This window comes from Anopheles coustani, chromosome 2 (assembly GCF_943734705.1).
Source record: "Anopheles coustani chromosome 2, idAnoCousDA_361_x.2, whole genome shotgun sequence".
Lineage (NCBI taxonomy): Eukaryota > Metazoa > Arthropoda > Insecta > Diptera > Culicidae > Anopheles > Anopheles coustani.
The window spans coordinates 68,865,999-68,893,703 of record NC_071289.1 but is presented as its reverse complement, the minus strand read 5'-3'; the positions used below and the strand labels follow the sequence as shown (position 1 = coordinate 68,893,703).

Below are 27,705 nucleotides of genomic sequence, written 5' to 3'. Positions count from 1 at the left end.
GTTCGAAATGCTGCCAGCGAAAAACAAGTACGATTTCGCGAAAAGAACGCTGACGGAGCACTTTAGCGAATCGCAACAAAGGCGTATGCAACGCGTGCTGTCAGAGATGGCGCTTGGTGACGCCAAGCCTTCCCAGCTGTACTACGACATGCGGCGGGTGGCTAATGGGTCAATCTCTGATGAGTTGTTGCTCGATCTTTGGGCTGCCCGGCTCCCTGCTAACATACAACAGCTGGTAGTAGCAAATCAGGGCCCAGCTAGTGAAAAATTGGCCATCGCCGACGCGGTAATGGAATCGCAACGCTGGCGTCCTATTAACGCGATCGAAACTGCGCCCAAGCGTGGGCAACTAGCTGAGCCAGGCAGTCAACGCAACGAAGGGCACATGCACGCGCCGTGCCTGGAGGCGTGGAATGAGATAAAGTCCGAACTAAGTAACATAAAAGCACTGATCAGTAACGGTAGCCACTGTGCCAAACGATCGTCAACTCCCGCCAGACATTCACGTGAATCCTCTCCTCGACGAACGCGTAGCACCAGCCGCACAGGATCAAACACCGGACTGTGTTGGTATCACGAGCATCATGGTGCTCGCGCAACGAAGTGCCGACATCCGTGTACCTTTAAGGTTACTTCCAACCAACCTTAGGTATGCATGTCGGGATCCGGAGACGTAGTGCACGCGCTCACTACCTCCAACGCCGCGCCTCGACTGTGCATTTCTGACAACGCGACAGGAACGCGCTTCCTGATCGACAGCGGCGCCGAAATATCAGTAATTCCACGCGACCGACGCGTTAGTGGTGTGCGACCTACAAGCGCCGTGCTTGTAGCTGCGAATGGAACAAACATCCCCGTCTACGGAGAGGCAACTCTAAACGTCAGCCTTGGCCTCCGCAGGGACTTCTTGTGGACCTTTGTCATCGCGGATGTCACCATCGCCATCATCGGAGCGGATTTCCTTGCACACCACGACCTCCTGATCGACCTGAAGCGACGACGGCTTATTGATAACACCACGAACATCCAGATGACCGGCATCCTGATCGACGACGCAGCCAGCGACATCCGAGCGTTCTCACGAGAGGCGCCTTTAGCTGATATTCTAAGCGATTTTCCGGCATTAACAACAACATCGCCACCGGGACTGACATGCAACTCTACCGTCATGCACTACATCGATACGACTGGCCCGCCAACGAGTGCGCGTCCTCGCAGACTGCCTCCGGAGAAACTTGCTGCAGCACGAGCTGAGTTCGACATCCTGCTCCGGTTGGGAATTTGCCGCCCATCGCGATCCAACTGGGCGAGTCCCTTGCATATGGTGCAGAAACCAGACGGAACGTGGAGACCATGTGGCGATTACAGGGCACTGAACGCTCAAACAGTCCCTGATCGATATCCCGTACCCTATCTACAGGATTTCACCGCCACCCTCGCTGGAAAACACGTGTTCTCCAAAATCGACTTGAAGAAGGCTTTCCACCAAGTGCCAATAAATCCCAACGACGTACCGAAGACGGCAATCATAACACCCTTTGGCCTTTTCGAGTTTTCGTACATGACCTTCGGCCTGCGGAACGCCGCGCAGACCTTCCAACGCCTTATAAATGAAGTCGTACGTGGATTGGACTTTGTGTTCGTATATATCGACGACATATTCATAGCATCCACTACTATGGCAGAACATCGTGAACACCTCACCCAGCTCTTCAAACGACTGGAAGAGCACCATTTACACATCAACTGTGCGAAGACCGAACTCGGGAAATCAGAAATTAGATTCCTGGGCCATCAGGTAAACGAAAACGGTATCCTGCCTCTTCCGGAACGGGTAGAAGCTATCCGCGATTTTAAAACTCCAGCGACCGTAAAGGAGCTAAAAAAGTTTATCGCGATGATAAACTTCTACCGCCGCTTCATACCGAATGCCATCGTTGCACAAGCCCCGCTGCTCGCTATGATTCCCGGAAATCGAAAAAACGACAAAACTCCTCTCGAATGGACTCCTGAGACGACATCAGCCTTCATCGAGTGCAAGGAGCAGCTAGCGAACACCACGCTCCTTGCACACCCCATAGCCAACGCGGAACTCTCACTATGGGTCGATGCCTCGGACATCGCTGCTGGCGCAGCATTACATCAAGTAGTAGATGGACAACTCCAACCACTTGGATTCTTCTCCAAGAAGCTTGACAAAACGCAGCGACGATACAGCACCTACGACCGCGAGCTGACAGCGATATACCTGGCAGTACGACACTTCCGGCACTGGTTGGATGGACGAACAAGCCACATCTATACCGACCACAAGCCGATAACATACGCCTTCAAGCAAAGCTCCGACAAAGCTTCACCACGACAGGCTCGACAATTGGACTACATTGGTCAGCACACAACTGATATCCGGCACGTGCAAGGAAAGGACAACGTTACAGCTGATCTTCTCTCTCGAATCAACGCGATCGACGATAGCAGGGTGATCGACTTCGGAGCATTGGCCGACGACCAGGCCAAAGACGAGGAACTACAACGCATCCTTCAAAACGACGTGAGTACTAGCCTACACCTCAAGCGAGTAACCATTCCAGGTACCGAACATCAACTTTACTGTGACGACACAACCGACAACCTGCGACCGTTCATCACGAGGGCCTTCAGAGAACGTTTCCTGAAGGTTACTCATGGACTACATCATCCCGGCACCCGAGCGACGGCTAAACTGATGACTTCCCGATTCGTTTGGCCCAACATTCGCCAGGATAGCATACGTTTTGCCCGCAACTGCCTGGAATGTCAGCGAGCGAAAGTCACGAGACACACGAAAACGCCCCTCGAACGATACCCGGCGACGACAAATCGATTCTCACATATCAACGTTGATATCGTGGGACCGTTTCCTCCAAGTAACGGACAGCGTTACTGCTTAACGATCATAGATCGTCGAACTCGATGGCCAGAGGCTATTCCACTGCCGGACATGACAGCACCGGTTGTCGCCCACGCACTGGTTGCTAACTGGATTGCACGCTTCGGAATTCCTCAATACATCACAACCGACCAAGGACGTCAGTTCGAGTCGAACCTCTTCGCCGAACTCCTCAAAACCTTGGGCACCAAACACCTGCGGACTACAGCATATCATCCGCAGAGCAATGGATTGATTGAACGATGGCACCGTACACTTAAAGCTGCCATCCTATGCCACGACACAATCCACTGGACGCAACACCTGCCAATGATCCTCCTGGGAATGCGTACGTCTTACAAGGATGACTTGCAAGCTGCTCCTGCCGAACTCGTATATGGAACGACCCTTCGCATACCCTCCGACTTCGTATGCGAACCGAAGATAACATCATCTGATACCGACCCCGATCTACTGATGAACCTGCGACAAGCGATGAGACGCATCAGAACCGACGAGACCGCTTGGCACGGGCAACAACATGTGTTTGTTCACAGCGATCTTGCAAAAGCTACGCATGTTTTTGTGAGAAACGACTCCATCCGACCATCGCTCTCGACCCCGTACGACGGGCCGTTTAAAGTCCATCAGCGTAGCGCCAAGTACTACGCGGTCGACATTAACGGCAAAATAATCAATGTCTCAATCGACCGATTAAAACCGTGCTACCGAGCTGACATCGAGGAACCACCATCGACGACCCAAACGCAAACGACAACATCGACGCCAACAACCACAACGGTACCATCAACGCTGATGACGACGCCGAACGAGCCGCAACCAGATCCGGTATCGCCGAAAGTCACCAGGTCTGGACGACATGTACGGTTCCCTCAACGCTTCCGATAGCCCCGGTGATTCGGCTAGCAAGGGGGTACTGTAGCGGCTGCGGACATCGGAGACAACGGACAGCGGCAAGTCCACACAATACAGCCGCGAACTTACCGTGCGTTCGTCTCCGTTAAAAACTTATCGTGCACGATGGCAAGAACGGCTTGCCGCGCAACCCACGCGGGTTGCTCAGTGAACGATATAAAAAGCGCATGCAACGAGCACGCGTTCTTCTCTTCTCTAGTGGCTTTTCTACGCGCTAACATTACGTGGTGAATTCAGAAACAAAGTGATAGATTCTTTTGGGTGATCATTAAAATAAAAAAGGTGGTAAAAAACACAGAAAACGATTCGTCGTGTTACCGTACCCACACATGTTTATGTTGACGGCGACGGACCCTAAACGAACCCTTGGGGGCCCTTTTCGCGCGGACCCGACCTAATCGAATTGGGCACAGGAAGACTGACTTACCTTGGAACTCCTTCCGGGCCGCGCTGACCGAGGTGACGATGTTGGCCACGTGGCCGAGCACGGTCGCGAACAGCATCAGCCCGAACAGCAGCTGCGCGATGACGAACACGTACTCGGCCTTCGAGCGCGGCCGGGGCAGGTCGCCGATGGTGGTGAGGGCGAGCGTGCACCAGTAGTAGCTCTGCAGGTACTGCTTGACCACGTCCGCCGACTCCGAGTCGTGGAAGACCCAGTTCTTCGAGCCGAAACCGTTGTTCTTATAGATAATGTGGTACAGGCAGCCGTTCCAGTGGAAGATGACCAGCAGGTAGTGTATCAGCGAGGTCGAGCGGAATAAATTCGGATAGTTCGTGTGCCGCTCGGTCCGGTCCATGAAGGCCCAGAATCGATAAATCTTGACTAGCCTAAACGAGCGCAGGATCGAGTTGAACCCGATCGACAAGTATAAAAAATCTAGCGGCAACAAACAAAGGCAGTCGATGTAGAACGTCGTCGAGTTCATGTAGTGCTGCCGCAGCTTGGTCGAGTCGGTCTGCAGCACGCCGTCCTCGAGGTAGCCGGTGCGAAAGTGGAACAGAATATCTACGAGGTATAAAAAATCCGAAAAGTAGTCCAGACAGAACCACAGCACGATCGATTCGCCGTTGATCTCCTGGAACGCGAACCGGTAGATGATCACCCAGAAGTTGTAGAGGAACGCCATCGACACCACCATCGACCAGTAGTAACAGAGGCGGCCGGCCGGATCGAACACGAACGACCACCGGCGCCCGTTCGACTTCCGGGACGTAGTCGAGCAGCCAGATCGTCGGCCGAACCTGACGGAAAGAGGAAAAATATGTGTTCTTATTTAACGGTTTGCGATTTTTAGGAATAACAAGTTCGTAGAAAAGCTGTTCAAGCATACGTCTAACGCATATTATTTGTGTTTTTCCTGCGTCTCATGTGCTAACTTTTGATACTCGGTAGTAAGTGAAAATTGTAAATTATCCATAAATTACTTTTAAGTTGTCAGGACTGCCTATGCTAGAGAAATACTACACTAATAAATAAATAAAATAAATTGCTTACACACTTTCCACAACCTGCATTATTCGCCGGAGTATCTATAGTTTGAGGACACATTTATGTTGTCATATTCTAAGGATACGATTAACGATAAATTTATTTCCTTCAAGAATACGCCGTGACCCACATAAGCAATCGGAATACTAATTTTCCGGACGAAATATCACTCTTTCAGATTGGCCAGCTCGTATTCTCAACCACAAAATCGTGAGGAACCAGAATTTGAGAGCTTCAATGGTAAGCACAGCGGAATGGAGGTCATGCTGCAAAACATGACAAATTCAATGCCATGCAATTTGTGTTTTAACACTTATCAATCAAGCAATCAAATGAAGCACTTGTCGAAGACTTTTAAGTTATTATCGTGGTCAGTTAAAAGTATGATGGGTTGCGTTTATAGAAATTTAATATCTATAAGTTTTTATCATAACAATAATCATATTGTTATTAAATGGTCTCTGCACTAAAACTGATCTAAATTCAAAACTAGATCAAAAGGGAAGTAATGTTTATAAGAAGATTGAGTTTTAAAACTCAAGCGAAATAGTGGCCAACACTCTCTTTGCAATCAGGTGTTTGAACAAATCTGAATCAATTCAAATTTTATCGCTGTGAATGATAAGGAATAAAAAAGGGTGGGTACAATCCCGAAAAAACAAAACACGACCGCTATAGAGGGTAAAAAGTGATGAATCTATTACTATTTAATCAAATCCAAAACAATCAAATTATCTCATTGACCATTTTAAATCCACACCCGATCAGACACTAAAATACAGTCGTTTTAACATTCGTAGGTTGTGTGCACAATGAAATGAAAGTAAACAATCAGCCCTGGTTTTGAAGTACGCTGTTTTTGTCCTATGCATTTCATAATTGAAGGTAAAATTAAACCCTACACCATAGCTTTTTAAATTAAACAATTTATTTCAATTATCATTACACCAATCGTTTAGCGTGTACCACTAATGTGGTTGATTCATGCATAAAACAAAAACATGCTTGGTTATGCAAAATATACCAATTACTAACAGAATATATGAATCTCAACTGTAGTCAATCGACTGCAACGCTGGCGGAAACTTACATGTACCGGTCCGCGCCGTTGCAGGTGCTTCCGGTTCCGCATGGGGCGGCCAGATGGTTGGTGGAGGCGCGGGTGGCGCACGGTCCCATCGCGTTCGCGTTGGACTCGCGGGGCCCGGTGCGGCTCCAGGTGCCCAGCAGGGGCGGGTCGCCCGCTTTCAGCTTGCTCCGCTCGCGCTTCCTGTCCTTCCGCGACAGGTCCATCTCGGAGGTGGTGGCAGACACATGGGAGTGCAGGGGCCGGGAGGTGCCGGTGGCCGAAAGGCTGTCACGTGACGAGAAGAACCCTTGCTGCGATATGCTCTGGCCCAGCTGGGGGCCGGACATGCCTAGCTTGGAACTGACGATATCTGCAACGATCAGCAAAAACGGCCGACGAAAGAGAAGCGAACGGGTGAGAAAAAACAAATGAAGTTAGAGAAAAGGTGTACCGCCGAAAGAAGGATCGAGGACTATACAGGGACATCTCGGGATGGAGGATAAAATCAAAGCTACGCTATGGTTGACTCAACAAGAAGCGAAAACAAGGATAATGTAAAGGTCCACCAGGGTAAGTGCGCCATAAAACCAACATGGCCGTAAAAAGTTAGGGTTAACTTTCTTTCCATACGTGACAAAGGCGGTGACGGCTTCTTGTTACTAACATCAGCATTCTTGGCGTGGCGCTGTACAAGGCGATGATAGTAATGGTGTGCGAATAATGGCAGTAGGACTGAGAACAACGCACACTTCTCGGTTGCGCCTTTGCGTGCGGAAAACAAGGAAAGGATCGTAGAAGGTTGCAAATTCCATTTCATCAGTTTGATTTGTTATAAGCTCATTCGGTTTATATTACTTGTATATAAAACGGAAAATATGCAAAGGTTTTTCTTTTACATTGATATACTGATTCCTTGTCGCTCCTTCTCTGAAGCTTCCCGTGCGGATACCACCTTCCGGTGGGATGCGTAACAAAAATATATTTATTTTTTTAATCAACTCCGGCACCCCCGCGCTCGATCTAGCGAAACAACACCTGCCTCCTACCCCTACGGGTGGACATAAAATTTACCGCTATTGGAAATAGATGATGTGTGCTTATCCCTTCACGCTTCATTAAAACAAATGGTCATGCGAAGGCAAATGATTTGGTTGTTGTTGTTTTTTCGCTTTTATTTATTGCGCTAAACCCTTTTTTCCCGGTTGGAGCCTATTGCGAGGGCGGTTATTTTGGCAACCGACGGCGACCTCCTCATAGCTCATCATTACCGACTGGCACCGGAGCGGACGGAAGCAAGAGATATCATTTTTATTACCCCCCCACGTGCCGCACCTCCCCGCACCATCCAGGGACACAAGGGAGCGGGATTGTGCTTTAATCCGATTTAAGCACGTTTGTGACGTCGCAAGTAAGCGTGAGTGCGTAGATTGTCGTATATGTTTCGAGTACACCAAGGAGAAGCATCCACGTTGTTTGGGTGTTCCCCAACCCCACTGTACGAAAATTCACCCTCCGATGGACATTACGGTGAATTTTTTTACGACCCACCTTGAGAGCCATCGCGCACAAAAAGGAATTTGCTTGCGTTTTGATGATGCCGTGTCCCGCGTCACCGTCGGTGCTACGTTACTGCTCGACTTTTACGGGCCCCGACAAAATGGACGCCCTTTTTGACCGGAGGGATGTACTAAATTTAACGGGCTCAAAATATTACACTTCTAATGGCGGAAGCGGAAATGTGCACTAACGCTCATCGCCGGATGTGGGCCAACGTTGCGTGTGAACGGGATTCAGCCAGAGAGCACTGAGTTTTGCTTTGAGTTGAGCACTGAGAAAATAATATAATATGTAAATCGAATGCTTCCACACAATCCCAACGAACTTGATCTTTAAAGGACAGGAATGTTATCAAGCATAAGAAATCTCTTGTGTGCGTTTCAGTGTCATACCGGCAAGCAAATGGCGTGCCGTTGTGGTACACTTGATTGCAAAGGAAATGTATTGCTTGGGACGTTAAAATTAATTTAAAATTAATACAAATTGCTTGGCCCCATTTTTCACCGGCTCCACAAATGTGAATCGATTGAAAATTAAGACGCAGAGATTCATTTGCGAGCAACGCATCCGGCCATCAATTGCGGGCCGTATTTATCATTTATTGGAAAACCTTCTGTCGCTTCCAGCCGAGGCCAAACGACCAAAAACCTCGGAGCCGTACGGAGCGCACCTAATGATATGGCGTACGTCTGCACACGAAAGATAACGTTTATCGAACGAAGCGTAGCGTTAAGGGGATGATAATGTATTCCAATTTATCGCCCGTGATAGGTCGCCTAGCCCTAGGTCTTGCGGTTGTCTGCTCTCGGCAAGCTGCCGTTGATGTTCCGGGAGCAAGTTGCCCGACTCGGGTCCCACCGGGTCTCCCGTGTGTCAGGTTGCGCTGGATTGCGGCGGAAAACATTACCATGCACACACACACACACACACATGTACAGGCCAAAAACAACAGCACGGGAAAATGTTGGTGGGGAACCTGCGATGTGGTTGGGGTGGCGGAATCGCGGTCGTATGATTATGACGGTGGCGACGGTAACGATCTTTATATTTGCCTTGTGGTGACAAGGAGTCAACCGAACCGGAAGCAGTAGAAATGCGCCACCATATCTAGCGTGGCAGGACGGTAAGGAGTGCAGCCGACAGGACGCCTCCATTGAAGCATTTTCCGGTTGCCAGATATGAGTTAAATGAAGGTGTTATGACCGTGCTTCACGAGCTCATAAAGGGACAGGAGAGGAGCGCGGCAGTTGAGAGGTAGGCTGTAATGTTCAGGCTAAACCACACACACATACACACACAGTAAAGATCATACAGGAATAATCACAAAAACGGCGAGATAAAATTTCAAAATCTTGTACGTCAACCGCGTTCCATGGTATCCACTTTATTAGCACATAATGGCTACAGGAAAGAGGTTAGCGGTCTCCAACATGTAGGAAAAGGATGCAAAAAATAAGAAAAGTTGAATGTGCATGAACTGAACGGCACTTGTTCTTTCAAGCAGATCATTTCGAATAATAAGTACTAGGTTAGTCAAAAAGTTTTGATGGCGACCGCTATGGAGCAGTAGAGAATCCAAAATTTTTATGCCATTTTAATTTTCATCGTTCATAAGAACGTGCTACAAATGTCAGTTCCGATCCGTCAATTCATTCATGTATACAAGCGCTTTAAAGCTGACGTATTGGAGCATTGTGCAATAATGGGAAAATCTGAATATCAGGCTGTTTAATCACACCCCGTCACTGTTTTGAAGGGTTTTTTGGCAACTGAGATCCATAAAAAGATGATGAAAGTATTAAAAGAGTCTTCTCCTTCATTTCCCACAATTCACCGATGGGTTTTAATAATTTTTCAGCAAGACAATGTGCTTGCTTGCACAGCTCAAAAGATCAACGCGAAAACCAGTGAATTGAAGAACGCTCCATCTGACTTCTGGCTGTTTTCATACCTAAAAAAATTCCATCGTGAAAAAGCATTTTACAACAAACGAGGAGAATTTAACCGTCGCAGAGGAGTATTTTGCGGGTCTGCTAGAAAACCACTTCCGTGATGGCAAAACAAAGTTGGAAGATCGTTGGATCAAGTGCATTGATCTGCAGGAAGACCATACCGAGCAATAAAATAATAACCTCCAAAAAAAGCTGTATTTTCATTTCCGTTTTCAAAGCATTTTGACCAACCTAGTAAAGAAGAATGCTTTGGGCAGTTATTCAATATTAATGAAAACTGTCCTACAGTGAAATGTTTTCTGTAGAACATCAAAATTTCATTAACTGAGCCCTGTCGAAAGAGATGGACTAAAATTCTGAAATTTTGCACATTAAATGATAATATTTCTACCCTATAACTTTGAGTGCTTTAAACATCAGACAACCAGAGAATAAATTAATAGCAGTCTAACATAAATTTTACTACGCTGTTGTTTACAACAAAGTTGAAAAAAAAACTTAACATCAGTATGACACAATCAATCTTTTTGTGTTTTGTTCAATGATCAAATTTAAAATTTCATACAGACACGAGTTCATTCGAGGGTTGGCGGCATTTTTCCCCCAAACGCCCCCATCGTGTCCTGATTTTTCCGACGGTTACTTCATTTCCAAACGGTACGGGAAAATCTGGAACTTTGCGAGCGATGCTCAAATGCTGCCATCGCAAAACAGCTTCCCCCGTGGGATGCGAAAAGCACACCAACGCGTACGGACGTGGGAAGGCAAAAGTGACGACACTTTTGTCGGATGAAAACCGCATACGGACGAGAGGAAAACAGGAACAGGAAAGGGGAGGGAAACCGAAGGGCAGCAAGCCGACGCTTACCCATGAGACTTTGACGGCTCACAGAGTTTCGGTTGTGGTCCGCGGACGATTGAGTGGTATTGAAATCGGATCCGACGGCTTCGAGCGGCGGCGGCGCGAGGTGCATTATTGCCGCGTCCGTACCGTTGAGAGAGTGCGAGTGATGCCGTGACAATTTGGTGCTGTCAAAACTAGCATTCCCGTCATCATCTAGAATGGGAGAGAAGAATTCGTGTGTGAGAAACCGCGTGCCAGAAGCAAGTGCGTGCGCCGGTTTTTGGCTTGATGCTGCTTGATGTGCGTGGGCGGCGAGATGTGTGGGCCGTATGGATGGAGGGGCGTGATGGGTGCGGTGTGCTGGATGATGGCGGAGATGGCGCGGGATTGGTAAATCCATTTTGCATGATATGAATACTCAACAGACGAATGTTTGCTGTCCAAACGGTTGATGTTCGAACATGCATTCGCTTATACCGTTATCACTACACTGCTTGATCGAATTTAACAAAGTGACCTCATCGGATTTAAACATGTTTTTATCGAATATTTTTTTCACCCCAAACTTGATTTGAAAGAACCGATTATTTCGATTCACTTCGGCACAACCACCCATAGGAATAATAATTTCACTCCAAGCAACGGAAAAAGGACCGAAATAAATTTGGGCCTAACGGCAACAATGTGCTAATACAAATAATAGACATAAACGAACCAGAGTAAAAACACAATTCACCATTTGCAGAAAGGTAAAGAAACTTCTAAGCTCAGTTTGAAAGCACAAACGAAAAACAAAAACAGCCCTTAAAAGAAGTAAGAAACAAGAGGAGAATTTTAATTCAAATGCTAATTGAGCGGTAGCAACTTTTCCTTTGTGTAACTTGAGTGGAAAGAAAATTTGATGCCGCAAGTTGGAGGCAGTGCTTTTTACTGCCGGGCAGGGATGCGGTGGAATTTCCCGGGTGTTTCTTCTCTTTTTCACGCTGCATTGAATAAAAAAAATCAAAATAAATCAAGCGATAGAACGTTCGGAACATTAAGCCAACGCGTTAATTGATCCCTCTTCAGCGCCTTGAATTGATCCATGAAACACTGAAGCGACTGATAGACAAGAAATAGGGGTTTTGGAAAGCCAATTAGTCGACAATTGTTAAAAGACCAGATTTTTGTCTTGTTTTCCCAAGGCGAAAAAATATGTTTTTGAGAAAAAAGGCCTATTCTGCTACTAAGTATGGCCTCAAATGAGACTCCAGTAGTTGTCATTTGATATATTTGGTTAATTTTTAGTATTGAATTAAACAACGAACTCTTTCTTAGTTTACGGCACGAAGCTTGACTGTAAAGCCAATCTATTAAAGGTGGTCCTCTTTCAAAACAACTAAAGCAAATAGGCACCAAACGCTACCCTGTATAAAAAAAAAACCTCACTCTGATTCCATTGCTCTTTGACCCCATCAAGGGTACTCAATCGCGATTCGGCAACTCACGAACTTTCCATCAGTCTGTCAACGGGTTGTCGACAACTTGTAACCCCCTTTTTTCGGGTAGCCAAGTTCAATCCCAAAGTCAAAACCCCCATCGAAAACCAGCTTGAAAGCAACCGTTCGCGGAGTCACATGACCGTAATTTTCTTCCGAAGCGACACACGCGTTCGTTTCCGTGCGCCAGTTTTCCACTTTGCTCGCGTCAAACCGTCATCAACAGCAACGACAGTTAAATCGCAACACTTCCCCAACCCACCGGCAGGCCAGTCCCTCTCCCAATGACGATCTAGACAATTTCCTTCCAAGTCCGTCGCCCTACGGACGCAAGGTCTTTCTTCAGCGACAACGACGAGTGCTGAGATGTGCCTCGCAAGTCTTATTCAATTTAAGTTCCGCTGGTACAATTTTCCGCCTTCTAACACCAACACGCGGTCCTGGTCACCGTTCGCGCCGGCCGAAACTTGGAAGCCAAAACTTGCACCACCGACCGAACGGTCGGGGGAAAACGATCCCCAAGTCGAGCGTTGAATGTGGAGCAATTATTAAAGTCAGCAGCTTTGCCGAGGCCGGGCGGGATGTCCGGAAGCCATCTTTGCATTTGGCTTTGAGGCAACGACGGAGTGATGCGTTGTCCGGAACTCGCACACCAGTACGAGCGGATGCGAGCGGAAAAACTTGACGTCGTCGTCGTCGTCGTCGTCGTCTTGCAACATCTTTGCAACAGACGTCTTTTGCTGGTAGTGAAGAGATAAATTTATAAAGCTCCGGTGGGAGTTGTTCTCGGGACTTTGCGTTGATGGAGAAATTAAATTAAATATTTGGCAATAAGCTTCCTTCAATATTGTAGTATCGTTGAATAGTTATTGAGCAAATATTGCTCAAACATTCCCAAGATTTTACGGATTACTACAAGAGTACGCGAGGCTTTCGAAGCGCACTTCTGGCGTTACAACACCCAAGCGAATACTGACACTAATTGTGTTCATGCTCCTTCAACTCCCTACGTCAGGCAAATAGGCACTCGTCGTCATCCGATGGTACGGTCCAAAAATCTATACCCCAGCAAACAACAAATACATAATCTCGAGACACTCGGCTTCAGCGTGTTAGGTTCTCCGGAAGCGAGCAAAAACAAACTTACCAAACCTCATGTGAGAAGAGGTGGAAAGGAGAGAAAAAAAATCGAACAACATATTTTTGCCTCAACAAACGTGGCTGAAATGTTGCTTCCGGCTTTCGGGAAATGGTTCTATTTTTCCTTTCTTTTGTTTACCCGGCCAAAGGAACACCGCACACCTTTGAACCACGAAAGTCAACACCGTGGAAAAGCCCCACCGCGTTTCACTCCTCCCCCGACGCGGCCCGAACATCAATAGGTTATTGGACCACTTCCGTGTCGGTTGGGGCCGTAAGCCGGGGTTCGGTAACGATAGGTCCACTCGATTTCCTCCCGTGCGTCGTCGTTGCTGCCATCATAAAAGCAGGAAATCATACGACACCATCCTACAGCATTAATGAAGCCCACGTCTCGGGCCGAAAGTGTGCGGACCGGCACCAACACAGCCAAGCGGTGGCAAGGAAACTCTTGATCAGAATCGTTCACCTCCCCTTCCCTCACTTTCAACGAACGCCCACCCGGGGTGGGCCGGGTGAAACAAAAGGGATGCCGGTGCTAAATAAAAGAAGTGCTGAGTTAATGAATGACTCTTTCCCGCACCTTTTTGGGTCCTTCGCAAATGGCTCGAACGGCGTGTATGTATCGGGAAAACCCCAACGGACTAACTACCTTTTTCCCTTTCCAAGACTGTTTCTGTTTTTTTTCTCATCGAGGGAAGTTCGTGCTCCGCAAAGGGCAACTTCCGGTGGATATAGGGTGGCCCCAACTTCCTGCTTTTGATCGTCCGAAGGATTCGCAGCGATCTGGCCATTGTGTCATATATACACACACACACACACACACACATAAACACACCTTAATCCCTGGCGGAGAGGATGGCTGCGACATGAGGAGTGCCGTTAGAACCAAGCGGAAAATCTTTCTCTTACATGGTAGAGGCTTCGAACCTTCGGTCGAAATAAGCGTCGGATGTGTAACTCGGTGTGTGTGTGTATGTGTACGGCAGAAACTCATCCACGTTGTGGTTCGAGGCGAGGGCGAAGGTAATAATGCGTAAATTTTATGCTCTACCGGGAACTAGAGCTTTTGATTAAAACTTCTCACGGTGCGCCCACTAAATCGAAATAACTTGCAAAAAAAGGTTCCACTCGCTTCCACGAAAGTGGAAGTGGGAGTTTGAAGCGATAGAAGCGATGCGGGGAGAATGTGTCGGAAGGTGAACCTTTTTTCTTTTCCTCGGCAAAGGAGAGGAGCCTTGAATTGGGTGTTTATTTACGCCTTTCAACGATGTTTCGATAAACACACCGCAGGGTGGTGGATCAAAAAACTAATGCCAAACGTGACGCAGTGTTGAAAATGTTTATGCGGAACATTGTTCATGGAAATTATTGATTTAGCGGAACATACTAATATAGGTACTACTCGGAAGTAGTTTTACTAAGTTAATTTCCATGCACGATTTTTGTTAATGCATTTTAAGTCAGTTGGAAGAGGTGTGTTGCATGAGAACAATTTTTAGGAAATGTTCTTATGTTCTACTTGAATGTTTTTCTGGAAATTATACCAGATAGAAATTAAATAGAAACAGAAAAAAACCAATCAATAACAAGGACAGTAAATCATGTTCAAATTGAAAGCAATAATTTTATCGATCTTCTCTGCGAAAAATCAAAAGATATTTGCTTTCCACAAACAGCCAAACAAGTCATACGAGAATTTGCATTTGTTTGCCGCTGTAAAATATTCAACAGCGACATTTCCAATACGTTGCTTGCTACATTTTCCACCCAACATTCGTTTTTCACCTCGTGCTTCACACAACTTGAAAGCAATCCTTTTGACCCAGAAAAGGTAGCAACGTGAGAAAGACGCGAAACGATTTGATCTTTTCGGGCCTTTTCCACTTCTAGCCCAATATATCCTGCCGATTGTTTACTCCTTTCGCTCGTCCCACTCCACCGGCAGCCCCGGCAACCAACTCCGTTGCCTTTTGTTTTGCTCTTTTCGTTGCTTTTTTGCCACAATCTGGTTGTTTTCACGGAAAATAAAACCGCCGCCACTCGCGTGCACGGAAGCGGCCCAAACAATGGCAAATCAGCCCGCACCATTGCTGATGGATGGTGCGAAGCAAATGAAAGTTACACACACACACACAAAGGAAGCGCACCCGTACAACAATCGGGAATTATAATTTACACATCCTTCATCCCCCGGAGCTTCTGTGGGGTTTCTTTTTTCGCGCAAGAAAATGTTGAAAAAGGCACATTTGAATACGGAACAGATTTTCAAGAAAGGTGAAAGGTTACCAAGGCGAGTTTGACAGAGAAAAAAATTCTGGTAAAATTGTAAGAAAAATTGTATTACGTTGTTTTCTTTATGTGCCTGCAGTACGAAAGGCCGACGAATGGCGAAAGAGTTTCGCACAGCAAAAAACTTCCGGTCTTCCTTCATTGGGTGTTTTCTAATTATTCAAATGAGTTTTCACCTACCGTCGACACATTTCACACTCTGGCAGGACGTACGAAATTTTCCTGTTCGCATCGAAGGTACGATGTAGATTTCCGTAGCAGCCCGCCTTGCCCAGAAAGTCCAACAAGAAACATACTTCAAACCGAGCTCAATCTCTCCCTCCGTTTCTTCCACTTCCTTACCATAAGAAAAACACCTCCCAGTGTTGCAAAACTTGTTTCCTTTCCGACAGTCACTGCGGAGCTGCAGGGAAGAATAACACATACCCACGTACAGATCTGCCCACAACCAATTTGCAATCCCCGAGCCAGAGCTACACAACAAGAATCTTCTCTTGTCAAATCCCATCCACGTGGCGGTGTAGTTGGGAGTGCTGGGAAAAGTTTCCCCACCCTTTGCCCCCGGACTGCAAGCTGAAGCCCGGCGCATATGTAACGAGACGATTAGCGTGTGCAAGCAAAATTGCAAATTGAATGATTTATGCCCGATCTCTAGTCGTCGTCGGGTCGGGGCGCATTCGAACACCGAGGCAACGTATCACATTGCTCAGCCATGAATATTAATTTCTTGCTGACGTTTCAACGTCCGGTCATACGGAAACGCTCCGCCAGCTGCGGATGTATCGGCGGATATGCCGAATACGCCAATCGCCAGCGCTTGGAACCAGGTCGAAAAGGATAAAAGAAAAGAGAAACAACATTCGATTCAATTTAGGCGACGATACAGCGAAGTAAGAAAGTGTATAGAAAAACAAAATAGATTTGCATCCGTGACGCATGGAACGTCGTCACACGAATGGGTTTCATCATCGAGATTGAGTTCAACAACAAACAACGCAAACAAAAACTAATGTATGCAAAGTTAGAAAGCTGAAAATAGAATGGCGAATCGATAGCTGCCCAGGGACGATTTCACGAACTCGGAAGCGAGGTTTTTTGTCAAAATGGAACAAACAAAATTGAATTGACCACTTTCGAGAGACGAGGTAAACTATTTTTCTATCGTTGGATTGCGAAGCACACAGCGTAATGCAAGTATGGTTGTGTTGCATACACTCTGTCCAGTTGCTATAAGACCCCCTGGAATTTTCATTAATTTCATTAAAGTTGCCTAGACTTTCTTTAAACCTTTGAAAAAAATGTTCAAGACATGGGTTGGACGTTTTTGAATAAGGATCTCTCAAATATTAATTAAAAGTCCTTAGAAAAAGTAACCAAAAATTATCCAAGTTTCAATACTGACACAAAAACTTGTAACAAACTACTTGATGTTGGTAAAAACAATATGACTTATCAGGAAAACTATGTAGAACATTTTGATTAATCATTTGTTTGCGTTGGCGAACATTGTTATAAAGCTGATAAGTCAGTTGCGCTAGAATAATGATGTATGTTTCATATGTGATGGTCAATTTTTTTTGCAGCTGAAAACGTTTGTCTAGGATGTTTCAAATGGTTTAAATGGAAATTGACCAGTTCTGAGGAAAGAATAGAATTAATTTATTATAATTAAGTTTTGCGTGAGATGTTATTAAGTTTTCCTTCTCGAGCTGGCCATTATATTATTTGAGATGACTAGCAGATTATATTAATGTACTAAACATGCGTACGCTATCATTAATTAACATTTTTGAAAGGACCTTGTGTTGCAACTACTTGTTTTTACCATGGCAGCAAATAAAACATTCAACAGTTGAAGTGAACATGTGAATTTCTTCGATTAGAAAGGTTTAAATTAGGCTGCAATTCATTGTTAATATTAAATTAGCTGTATTTATTAAAAGGGACATGGTTCTCAACGAACTAGTACAGCCAATTCCGACAAGTTTAATAATCTTTGAACCAACTTTGCTAGTTAGCTTCAATCAATGTATGCCAAATCGAATTATTCAGATCAAAAAACTGATTGTTTTATCAAACTCTAAAATCTATTGTACCTACACACTAGTTAGGAATAATGCCTTTGCAACCCAATTGTATTCAAGTGGTCTTACAGCAACTTGATAATCATTGATTGGACTTTCAACGTTTTATCAAATTATTTTTGGTATGCTATGTTGTACTATCATGTGCGTACTGATTATAGCAAATTTGTTAAGTTTTTATCAAAAACTTCCCGGGAGTGAGTTAATTTGCCAATATGTTCATTGATAATCACGCAAATCATGCAACTGGACAGAGTGTAGTCGGTTTTCAAGGTTTTCAATTAAAAAAAACTTTTGAATCCCTTCTTTTTCCTCATTTAAATCCCGAGAAAACAAACCCCAGTCTGTATCTCCATACAACATTGCAACGAATGAACACCGTACCGGAAAGCCAGGATTGTGTCCCTGTCCGCGGAACGAAGCCACTAAATCTTCATTTCGCTCTATCAAACAACATGCCAACAGTTCTGCGTAACGGTGCGCTGGTAACTGATCGATATGCATATTCCCCAAACAATCACTCAACCATCGCCAGTAAACGAGGTTTCGGAGCTAGGGCGTAAAACGAGGTATGCGAGGCGTGCGTGAAATACCGAATATTAAATTTTACCCTCCCCGATCCCCGGCATCGTCCCCGAGTAAACTGGTTTATTTTCGTTCCGAAATCCTCCGACCCAAGCCCAAGGCATGTGCACACGCGGTGGGGGCAGGATTTCGTTCGGCGACGTGAATGTGCGCTGGCATCCCTGAAATTCCCGACGCCAACGGAGTTCCGCGTAAGTTCTTTGCGTGTAGAGCGTAACTCAACTAACATCGTGGTGCCTACAATGGCAACGTGGCGTGGTTCTCTCCGTTGGAATGAATAATGTTCCACGGAAAACCGTTCCATCAAATCGCAGTTTCATCTGACCCACTACCGACCGGTTCATGTAACTCCCATGTTACGCCGGGTAAGACACCAAACCGGCTGCGAACGAATCCTTTTTACTTCTGGCCACGTTTAAGGGACGCACGCCTGTTGAAATGCGGTGACCTTTCGACGCTTCCCGTCAGCGCTGTTTTCCCCGGGCGGGGGTGCGGAACCGGTGAGCCTTTCGAATGCTATCTATTATTTCAACGCGGCGGTGCTTAGAGAATTGAATAATCGACTGGATTAGGAAATTTATTCCACCTGCCAACGGCAACGGCACCACTCACTTTCCCTCTCGCCGGTTCCAACGATGACGGATCACAAGTTTCGCTTGAGGCAGATTTTAAGCATCACTCTACATTAAGCAGTCCATTTGTCATCTGTCAACGGTTGTCGTCCCCGAAAGGCATGATTTTAGTGTGTTAGTATTCGTTCATCTTCGACGGTAAAATGTGTTTCGGTATGCTCGAAGGTAGACCATTGTTTAACCCACGTCAAACATTGAGCACTTTTTTGTAGATTCTCCACTCGCTCATCTAAAGAGCTGCTTTATACGATTGCTAGAAAGATCTTAGATCAACCAATTGCGCTAACCATTCGAGGCAAAAACGTGCATGGAAATTAGTGATGAGAACAAGGAATAGCTTCTTATGATCCGATCTGCTCTCTAGTTTATATAATCGGATCTGATCGGAAAGTATGAGAGCAAATGCTCCATTATGATCCGAGTGATGCCTTTACCCGTAGCGGTATGGCATTGGATTTCAATGAAGCTCTTCTGATCTAATCCGTTCTTTGGCTGAGAGCACAAATGATCTGATCTGCTTTCGAAATTTTGGAGTTTTCTCATCACTAATGGGAAAATGGCTGCAAGTTCGAAGAGTGTATTTAAATTCTCCTTTCTTCTATTTAAAGGTTTTTAAACGCAAATAGATACAATCCCCTTTTATTGGTCGCGATAAACACACCACGTAATAAACACCGGTCCAGCTATTACTTCGATTGTTCGCCTCGTTAAGTAGCACCATCAACGCACGTTCGTTGACAGTTCCACAAAAACTTGCACGCAGATACCATTAAGCAAACAATTTGTACGCGCACGCGAACCTTAACCGGATCGTAAATAATCACCTGTAGCTGCCGAAAACTTTCACTGCGGCCACGAACTAAACAGCCAACTCACGCAAACCACGCAAATCGACGCAGTTAGCGACAGGAACGCGTGTTATTGGTAGGCGATTAGTATCAACACGATGTCTGTCCAACCCCTTTCGGGCACTTATTACTTGGACTCATAATCCCGACCGACCGAGGACGACACCCAACGGTCGTTTTGGAGGCTAGGGAATTTCGAGGTCATCGCAGAATAAATTGCAACCACGGCCAAAGGTTGGGTGGACGGTCCCATCTAGTGGACAAGCTTTGTATTAACAACCATTTGGGGCTCACTGGGTTGGGTGAACAAAATATGGTGGCTCCCGTTTGTGATCCATGGCGCGCAATTTCCCTTCGCGATGTTGGCGAGTGTACGGCGTCATATCTCGAACGCCCCTTCGTCCCCAAAAACGGAACCACAGTGCACGAGGGAGTAGCATTCCATTTTCCAGTGCTAATTAATTTAATTACATTTCCACCGGACCTAGGCAGAACCAGCGCTGATGGCAAATGGTTGGATGGATGCTAGAACTTTGGCGACAGGAAAACATTCTCGCCCCTCCTGGAAGCGGTTAGCGAGTCGTGCAAATGGTCCCGTGGAGGTTAATTTCTTTTCGCACACTTTCACCACCGGCAAAGGGTGTGGATGTATGCAACGTGCCACCGCGGGCTGCCATCCGCGAAGCTAGCCATCGACTGGTGCTTATTTTTTCACAACCTTTTTCCCAGAGGTGTCCTTCAGAAGACTTCGGTTCCGTTGCTTCCGTCAGAACGTCGGGAAAGAGAAGATAGCGGTGCGTTTACTGTTTCGTTTGCGTCGTGGAAAAACAAGCGTTGTGGCGCACTGGTAAAACAGGGTAGGACACTTTTACGTCACCTATCACAACTGAGTCGGTGCCATCTACCATACGGCACACCCTGGTGGGTACCACTGTGCAGAGGCGTTTAAGAAGGGTGCTCCCTAAGGGAGGTTTGAGGATGTACGTGTGTATGGTATTTTTCACGCTCTCCTTTTCCCGATGTGTCCACCTTGAAAGTTTCCATTCCATAGACCAGGGGTCGGCATACATTGTCTAAAAAGGGCCAAATGATTAAAAAGAAATCGAAAGCGTGGACCGAATACCTTAAACGATGTTTTAATGTTTTCAAAGTAGTTCTAAAGGTACTGTACAAAGTTATACTTTTTCAAAAATTGTCATACTTATTTTCGTTGAATTTTGATCTTTTTCATTTTATTAACTTTGGTTTGTTGTACTGTTTTCAATATTTCCACCATTATTTTATTTCGCTAGAAAACTATATTCTTTGAATGTTGCTGTTTGGAATGCACGACTTAACGAGTGACTGCCACCAGATTTTGGACTTGTGTGTCTCGAGACTAGAATATTTTAAAACGATAATGCAAGAACGTTAGAAATAATCTAACAAAAAGTATACGAGGAAGACATTTCGTTCATCAATTTTAATCTTCATTTTTGGGCGAAAGAAAATTAAATCGTGAACGAAATCAATACAAATTAAGATAGGTTTTTTGCATAAAACACTAACATTTTCTTGCGAGCCAGACTTTGCCGACCCCTGCCATAGACGAATGCAAGCTGTCGGGAAATATTCCGAAGAGTACGTTTTACAGAACATCCCCAAAGGAACACTAAGACGTTTATTTGCCCCTTTGCCCGCTGACCTTCCGAGGGTATCGGAGGAACCGGGCAAGACAGCGACGACTGTCGTACTGCATAGCATAGTGTGCGAAGTGCTGCGAGATCCTTCGGGGACGAAACTGAAATGAACTCAAACAGTATGTACGATTGCTAAACTCTACCGAAGCTACTTAGCCAAAGCTAAATACCCGCTGCTAGAGTTGCCACGCTGCACCACCCCTTAAGCTTTGTCCCACTTCGCCATGGTTTCGGCACGCGCGCTCCCATTGATGGAGGGCGCGTACGCTGTGGGACACATTTCGGAGGACTCGCTGGCGGGCGAGAATCGCTGCGGAGTATGCTGATGGCGTACTATTTTTAGCGCTTCCGTCGACGATGATGATGTAATCGTCGCAGGCGGCAACCATTTCCACCCCGTAGGCCTTTCATTGCCCGCCTGCCGGCGTGTCACCGGCGTTCTGGCATCGTCCCTATGCGACGCCCATCGCCGACGATGCGACATTTTCCCTTTTTGCCGCAGGGTAAATAGAAAACGGACACCCAGGCCCGGCCAGCGCCAACGGGGTGTGGTGTGGATCGGTGCACGAATCATATTCCCGCCGAGCGCCAAGAAATAAACGGGTAACTGAAACCAGCCGGGCGTAAAAAGCTAAAACTGAAATGAAATGCTTTTCAGCGTCCGCACGTCCCACCCTGCCTGCTAGCTGTAAAAATAGCCCTCCGCCCAGCCCAACTCCCTTCCCAGCCCGGAGGGAATGCGGTGCAAATGGTCGACAAAGTTAGTACGGTGCGGTAAATCTTGGGACAGGAGCAGCTTCCCGGGGATGGGCCGACTATCGTGACTCCCTCCGTAAAGTGTGTAATTATGCAAATTTAATGAATTTTACGCTCCTCACGCTATCGCGATTCATGCGACGAAAGATAATTCCCAAACGGAAGTTGGGAGAAGCATGAAGAATGCTTTGCAAACAAAAAAGGCCGCATACGAACAACAAGCTCTCCAGACCCAAGCCGTAGGTAAAAGTAATGGATTGGTCGGATTCAAGTCCGTTTCAAGTTAGAGCGCTGCGCCCCGTAATGGGATACGTTTGGACTGACCTCCGGCGCACCGATCAGGTGGATGTCGGATATTGGATTATTTTCGTACCGTTTCTTGGAACAACCTCCTCTGGTTCGATTCGCGCTAGAGGACGAAACTCCAGATTATCAATTCAGGAAGTGTTTCAATACGCTTTGGAAGAGTCTTCTCTTTGTGGCAAACAGACAAATCACGAGACGTGCCACTGCTGGGGTGACAAGGGAGAAATATTTTAATTGTTGTTTCACAACTCGCCGTTCCATGCGACTGCGTATTTTATCCCCAGCGCGCTCCGGAGTGGGCAGAAGTCCATTTCAACCCAGTGTAGAGAACGATAAAGATAACGATACTTGAATGGCCCTTCTTCATTGGCGCCCCTGCGATAGTTTTGAATGTTCATTCTGAAAGGGAGTAATTATATTAAGAACCCATTTAATGGGCTCCGGAGTACGGTAGTCAAATCGTGCCATCTGCTGCCAAATGTACCTCATCCTTTAGTGATGATGAATGTTTTAAGCAGATTTTGTCGAAATTATGAGTTTCATCTCGGCTGTAGCAATCGGTAATATTTTATTAAAATAAAACCAAAAACACTCTAGGTGTACTTCAAGAGAACCATTTACATCCTTCTCTTAATACTAATCCAATCAAAATAAGTTGGCCTTGTTTCAACAACATTCAATACAATTTTGTAAAACATTAAATGGTTTGAAACACTATTTTGACGATAATAACTAACGATAGGTTTGTAATTGCAAATGATCAATAATAGTTTTTATTAATCTATTTCGCTTATTTAGACGAGGCGCAAAAGACTGAAAATACACGTGAAAATATCAGATTTGCTGTCATTTTTTTTCGTTTCGTGCAGACGTTACATTCGTGAGCCGATCTAAATGGAAGCGCAGTCAATCTTGATTTGAATGTTTAACTATAAAAAACACAGCAGAGAGGTAATTTGTTCACTGAAATCTCATCAAGAAACATCGTACATCACCACAAACTACTATTTTCCATCGACTCGCCCTCTTTACCAGGTACGCACATTTTTTGAAAATCTATTTTTCACTCATCGACCAAAAAATATTTTTTTGCACATTTTGACAGTTGCCTGACTATAACAGCATTTTACCGTTTGCAATGGATGCTTCGCGCTTCATGTAAACTAAGCATTTTATCGATAGTAATTTTATAAAAACAAAAACTTAAAATTTCATTGCTTATAACTTAAAAGGAAAAGTAAATGCTCTAACGTTTGAATACATCAAATGAAATTTAAGAAAAGATACTCAAATGGTATGTTGCTTGAATCATTTGCTTCAAAATGTGCAGGCTAGAACAAATTTTGATCGTCCTGATCAGTTTTTATGATTCTCTTTTACTTGTTTTCCAAAGTAAAATTCAAACACTAATCATCAATTGCCAGTCAAAAGGCAATTATTATATACGAATGAGACTTTAGAATAGAGTATGAATGCCTAGCTGTAGCAAATTACATTTGATCAACTAAAAGGAACAACTATGCCTACTTTCGGGCACAATCTGTTCTTGGAGAGATCAAATTCATTGAGTCTTCCTTCGGACACGTTAGTACTCGACACCACTCAGACGTTTCAACATTGCACGTGCATTCCGCGCATCCACAGAAATCCGTTCACTAGCGTCGGTCCACGGAACGAACTCGCTTTCCATCACCCGGCAGGACCCAGCACAATGGTCGATAAAAGGTAATGAACTGTTCAACTGACAGATACTAACCGATCTCCAATTAAGCTAATTGCCCCGTATCCCGGCCGGCGGAGCCAAACCGAGCTGCTTGAGCCCATTTTGCAAACGCAACCGCCTCGATGGCGAGTCGAGGGAGCCGGCTTCACTTCCCATCAAACAAACGCGTACGCCCGCACAAGACGCAACCGACCACACATGAAGGGTCGGTCAGTTGTGGCGATCGTTTGACGCAAATGCTATCGCCAGCTATAGGACGCAAACGGTCCCGACGACTCGCAACAACTTCGTCTGTCAACGTGTAATCCACCGACACAAACCGGTATCAGAAACATCATCAGACCGTTTGAGGGAACACAAACACCGGCCGCAATTGCGCAATCCTCCCCCAGGGAGAGGGGGGGAGACCAAGCGCCCAGGTGTCGAAGAGGCTGGCTATTACAGCCCGCGCTTCCTGTCGCCACACTCCTTTTCCTGCTGCGAGCAGCAAAATTGACACCTTGGCTGAGTACGGTTCATAAAACGAAATAAACCAAAGACGGGAAAGGTTGGAGGAGCGTGTTGGAATGAAACACACAAAAAGAAACCTAACTCCATCGGGTGGTTCGGTGGCCAACTGCATGACAGCGAAGAGCCCTTGAACTCAACTGTCGGCACGAGCCCGAGGGCGAAAGCGATTCGGAAAAATAGGCTAAATGAATTTAATAAATTAATTGCAACGTTGCGCCGTTCAACCTGCACGATACTTTCTGTTGGGTTTTTCCTATTTCCCGGTTGGTCGATGATGATGCAAAAATGGTTGTTGGGACGATTCGATTTCCTTGCCAGGTGCCGGCAAACGCTGCTAATGAACAGGATGCGCCGTCCGGGACCAACCACTCCCTTTAGGTGTAAACGTGCGAACGGAGAGCACTTTCGATTATTCACAGCCATTTCAATTTTTCAGTTTAGTGCATGCCGTTGGGTCTAGGACAGGGAAGTCAAACATGCGGCCCCCGCAAGAACATTGGATGTGACCAGCGACCCCTTTTAATAAAGCCAATACTCCTCCCTTTGAGATGAGTATTGGTTTTCGTTTGAATAGCAAATTTTTTTTTTTGAATGGTTTCCCGAACTGCGAATTGCAAGGGAACTGAACGAATATCAATTTAAACAACTTCTATTAGAAAGTGATGTACAACTTTGATCCACATCAAGCCAATATATAGAAGTTGACAAGAGCAAAGATTTTGCACAGGTTTTTCAAGACAAGCAAATAAAAAGTGTTCATAGAAAACAAATGTGATGAACTACAAGAGCAATCTAAAGAAAATAACAGATGTGGGGCAACAAGTTAGCTTATTAGCTATAGTAATAATAAACCTTTACTTTTCTAAATCTTTACCTAAATTGTGCATTTTTCTTTCAATTTTTTTTTTGCATTGTCAAATTACAAGAAATATTGAAATAAACTTGATTTGAATTCGAACCTTCTCTTTTACAAAAAATTGAAAATTTGATAAGAAGTAGTTTAAAATAAAAAAATGTGAAAGTGTAAAACCACATTGATAAGAACATATTTTCATCAATCCAAACAATTATACGTTATGTCCCGCGAGGTCAAACGTGTTTGACATCCCTGGTCTAGGGTGTTTTGCTGGAAACACAACCGGAACGATCGGCAAAGAAATCGACGCTTTCCCGGATATGATCGCTATCACAACACATAATCGTTCCCACTATAGCTAGCAACACAGGCGGAAAGGGAACAAATAAAACACAGGTTTGTACGGGAGCTTGGGTGGGCGCCCTTTTGCTGAACCTCTCCCTGCCCCGCATTATATCCAATCGAGCACGAAAAAACCCCAGCCAGTCAAAGACAAAAACCAATTGCCTTTAACGGCCATTCGACCTAATTGAGGCACGGCTCGGGAGGAGTACGAAATCACCCGCCAAACCCATCGATGGTAATCGGAAAAGTAAGAAAAACGGGACCATAAAAATCCCAACTTCCGCCGCCGTTACCGGCCGAAATAACAGGATATTCAACACAATCAATAACGCACGAATGGTCTGCAGAAAAGTTTGGCGCAGCATTCGCATAAAAGCGCCATCGGCCGCGGGAATGGGAATGGGGAGCTACGGGGCCACCGAAATCACCGCTACCCGACCACTTCCGGTGCGCCCCGGACCAATCCACGCCGAATGGTGATGGTGATGATAATGATTCCCGGCGACGGCGCTGAAACGCTTGCTCGCCTTGCGGCCGATGCAACACAGAAATTGGCATCAATTTAGCAAAACGGCCAACCAGCCAAGCACCATTTGATTGACATTTAACTTTTTTACGGCCACCCGGGACCGTCGGGGATGGGTACCTCCCCCCCATCCCCGGATTCGGAACTAGCGATGGTTTTGGTTTTTATGGCCATGCCAGAGCAGCGGTTTCGATCTCGGTCGATGCGAATGGCATTCGATAGTTTTCCACCGTGGCTAGCGAAGCGGAATCTACCCGGCCACGGTTAAGAACGCTTTTTCTAACGTACAACTGTTCCGTCGAGAAGAAGCCACACAGAGAACATATCGCATCCACTTCCGGGGCTTGTCCGTTCGTCGTGTCACTACAGTTGCTTCTGGTTCGGAATGAAAACCTCCTTATCGTCTTCGAACGGAAAACAAGGAAAAACAACAACTCAAACATGATGCTGATGGAAAACGGGAAGATGGTGTATCGCCTGACACAGTGTTCGTCGGCCACCGAGGCGACGGCGACTTACCTGGAATGTAGCGGGGTCCATTGGTGTGCCCGAGGGATAAGCTGCCGTACGAGACGTGCCCGGACACGTCGGCACCGGCGGAAACCACAGCGATTTCGTCGAGCTCGTGCCCCGGGGACGTACTGTTGGCGGAGACGAGCCGCGTCGAGGAGGTGCCGGCGGTGCCGTGAGATTCTTTACGACCTCTTAACGATAGCACCAGCCTTTTGGCTGTTGACATGATGGCGCTAACTGCAACGAAAAATTGGGAAAAAGATGGCGGGATAGAGAAGAGAGCGTAGCGAGGGCGAGATAGGAAGGAGGATGTTTTCGGTGGCGTCCTGGCAAGCGAAGCGAGTGGAACCGTATATAATGGCCGAAGCGGTCCGATGAATGTAGGATGGAATGCAGATGCTGCCATGTACCATAGTCTCCGAATTCCTCCGGTGCACGCCACAACACACAGGCTCGATCGGACGCAAACCAGGCGGGTACCAGATTGCCAAATACGAGGAATTGCTCCAGATCAACGCTGGGACGCTCGGCTTTTTGGCATGCATCCATCCAAGGAATGCCGGAACTGCGACGGAGCCAAATTGGACCGAGCTAGGCACTCGCTCTCGCCACGTTAGAATGAGCAACAATTTTCCCCGCACAAGGTGAGATACCACGGGCAAGATTTAGTAAAT

The 27,705-nt window shown here is 46.1% G+C and overlaps 1 protein-coding gene across 1 annotated transcript in view; it reads right to left on the bottom strand.

Moving 5' to 3' along the window:
• The window catches only part of LOC131263441 (cyclic nucleotide-gated cation channel alpha-3), a 62,022-nt gene extending 34,765 nt beyond the window's left edge, over positions 1 to 27,257 (bottom strand). The window contains exons 1-4 of the mRNA XM_058265642.1: positions 27,038 to 27,257; positions 10,783 to 10,971; positions 6,427 to 6,775; positions 4,272 to 5,089 (exon numbers count right to left, since the gene is read on the bottom strand). Of these exons, the coding sequence (XP_058121625.1) occupies positions 4,272 to 5,089; positions 6,427 to 6,775; positions 10,783 to 10,971; positions 27,038 to 27,257 (1,576 nt within the window). The remainder of the gene's footprint in view (positions 1 to 4,271; positions 5,090 to 6,426; positions 6,776 to 10,782; positions 10,972 to 27,037) is intronic.
• Between the last annotated feature and the right edge of the window lie 448 nt (positions 27,258 to 27,705).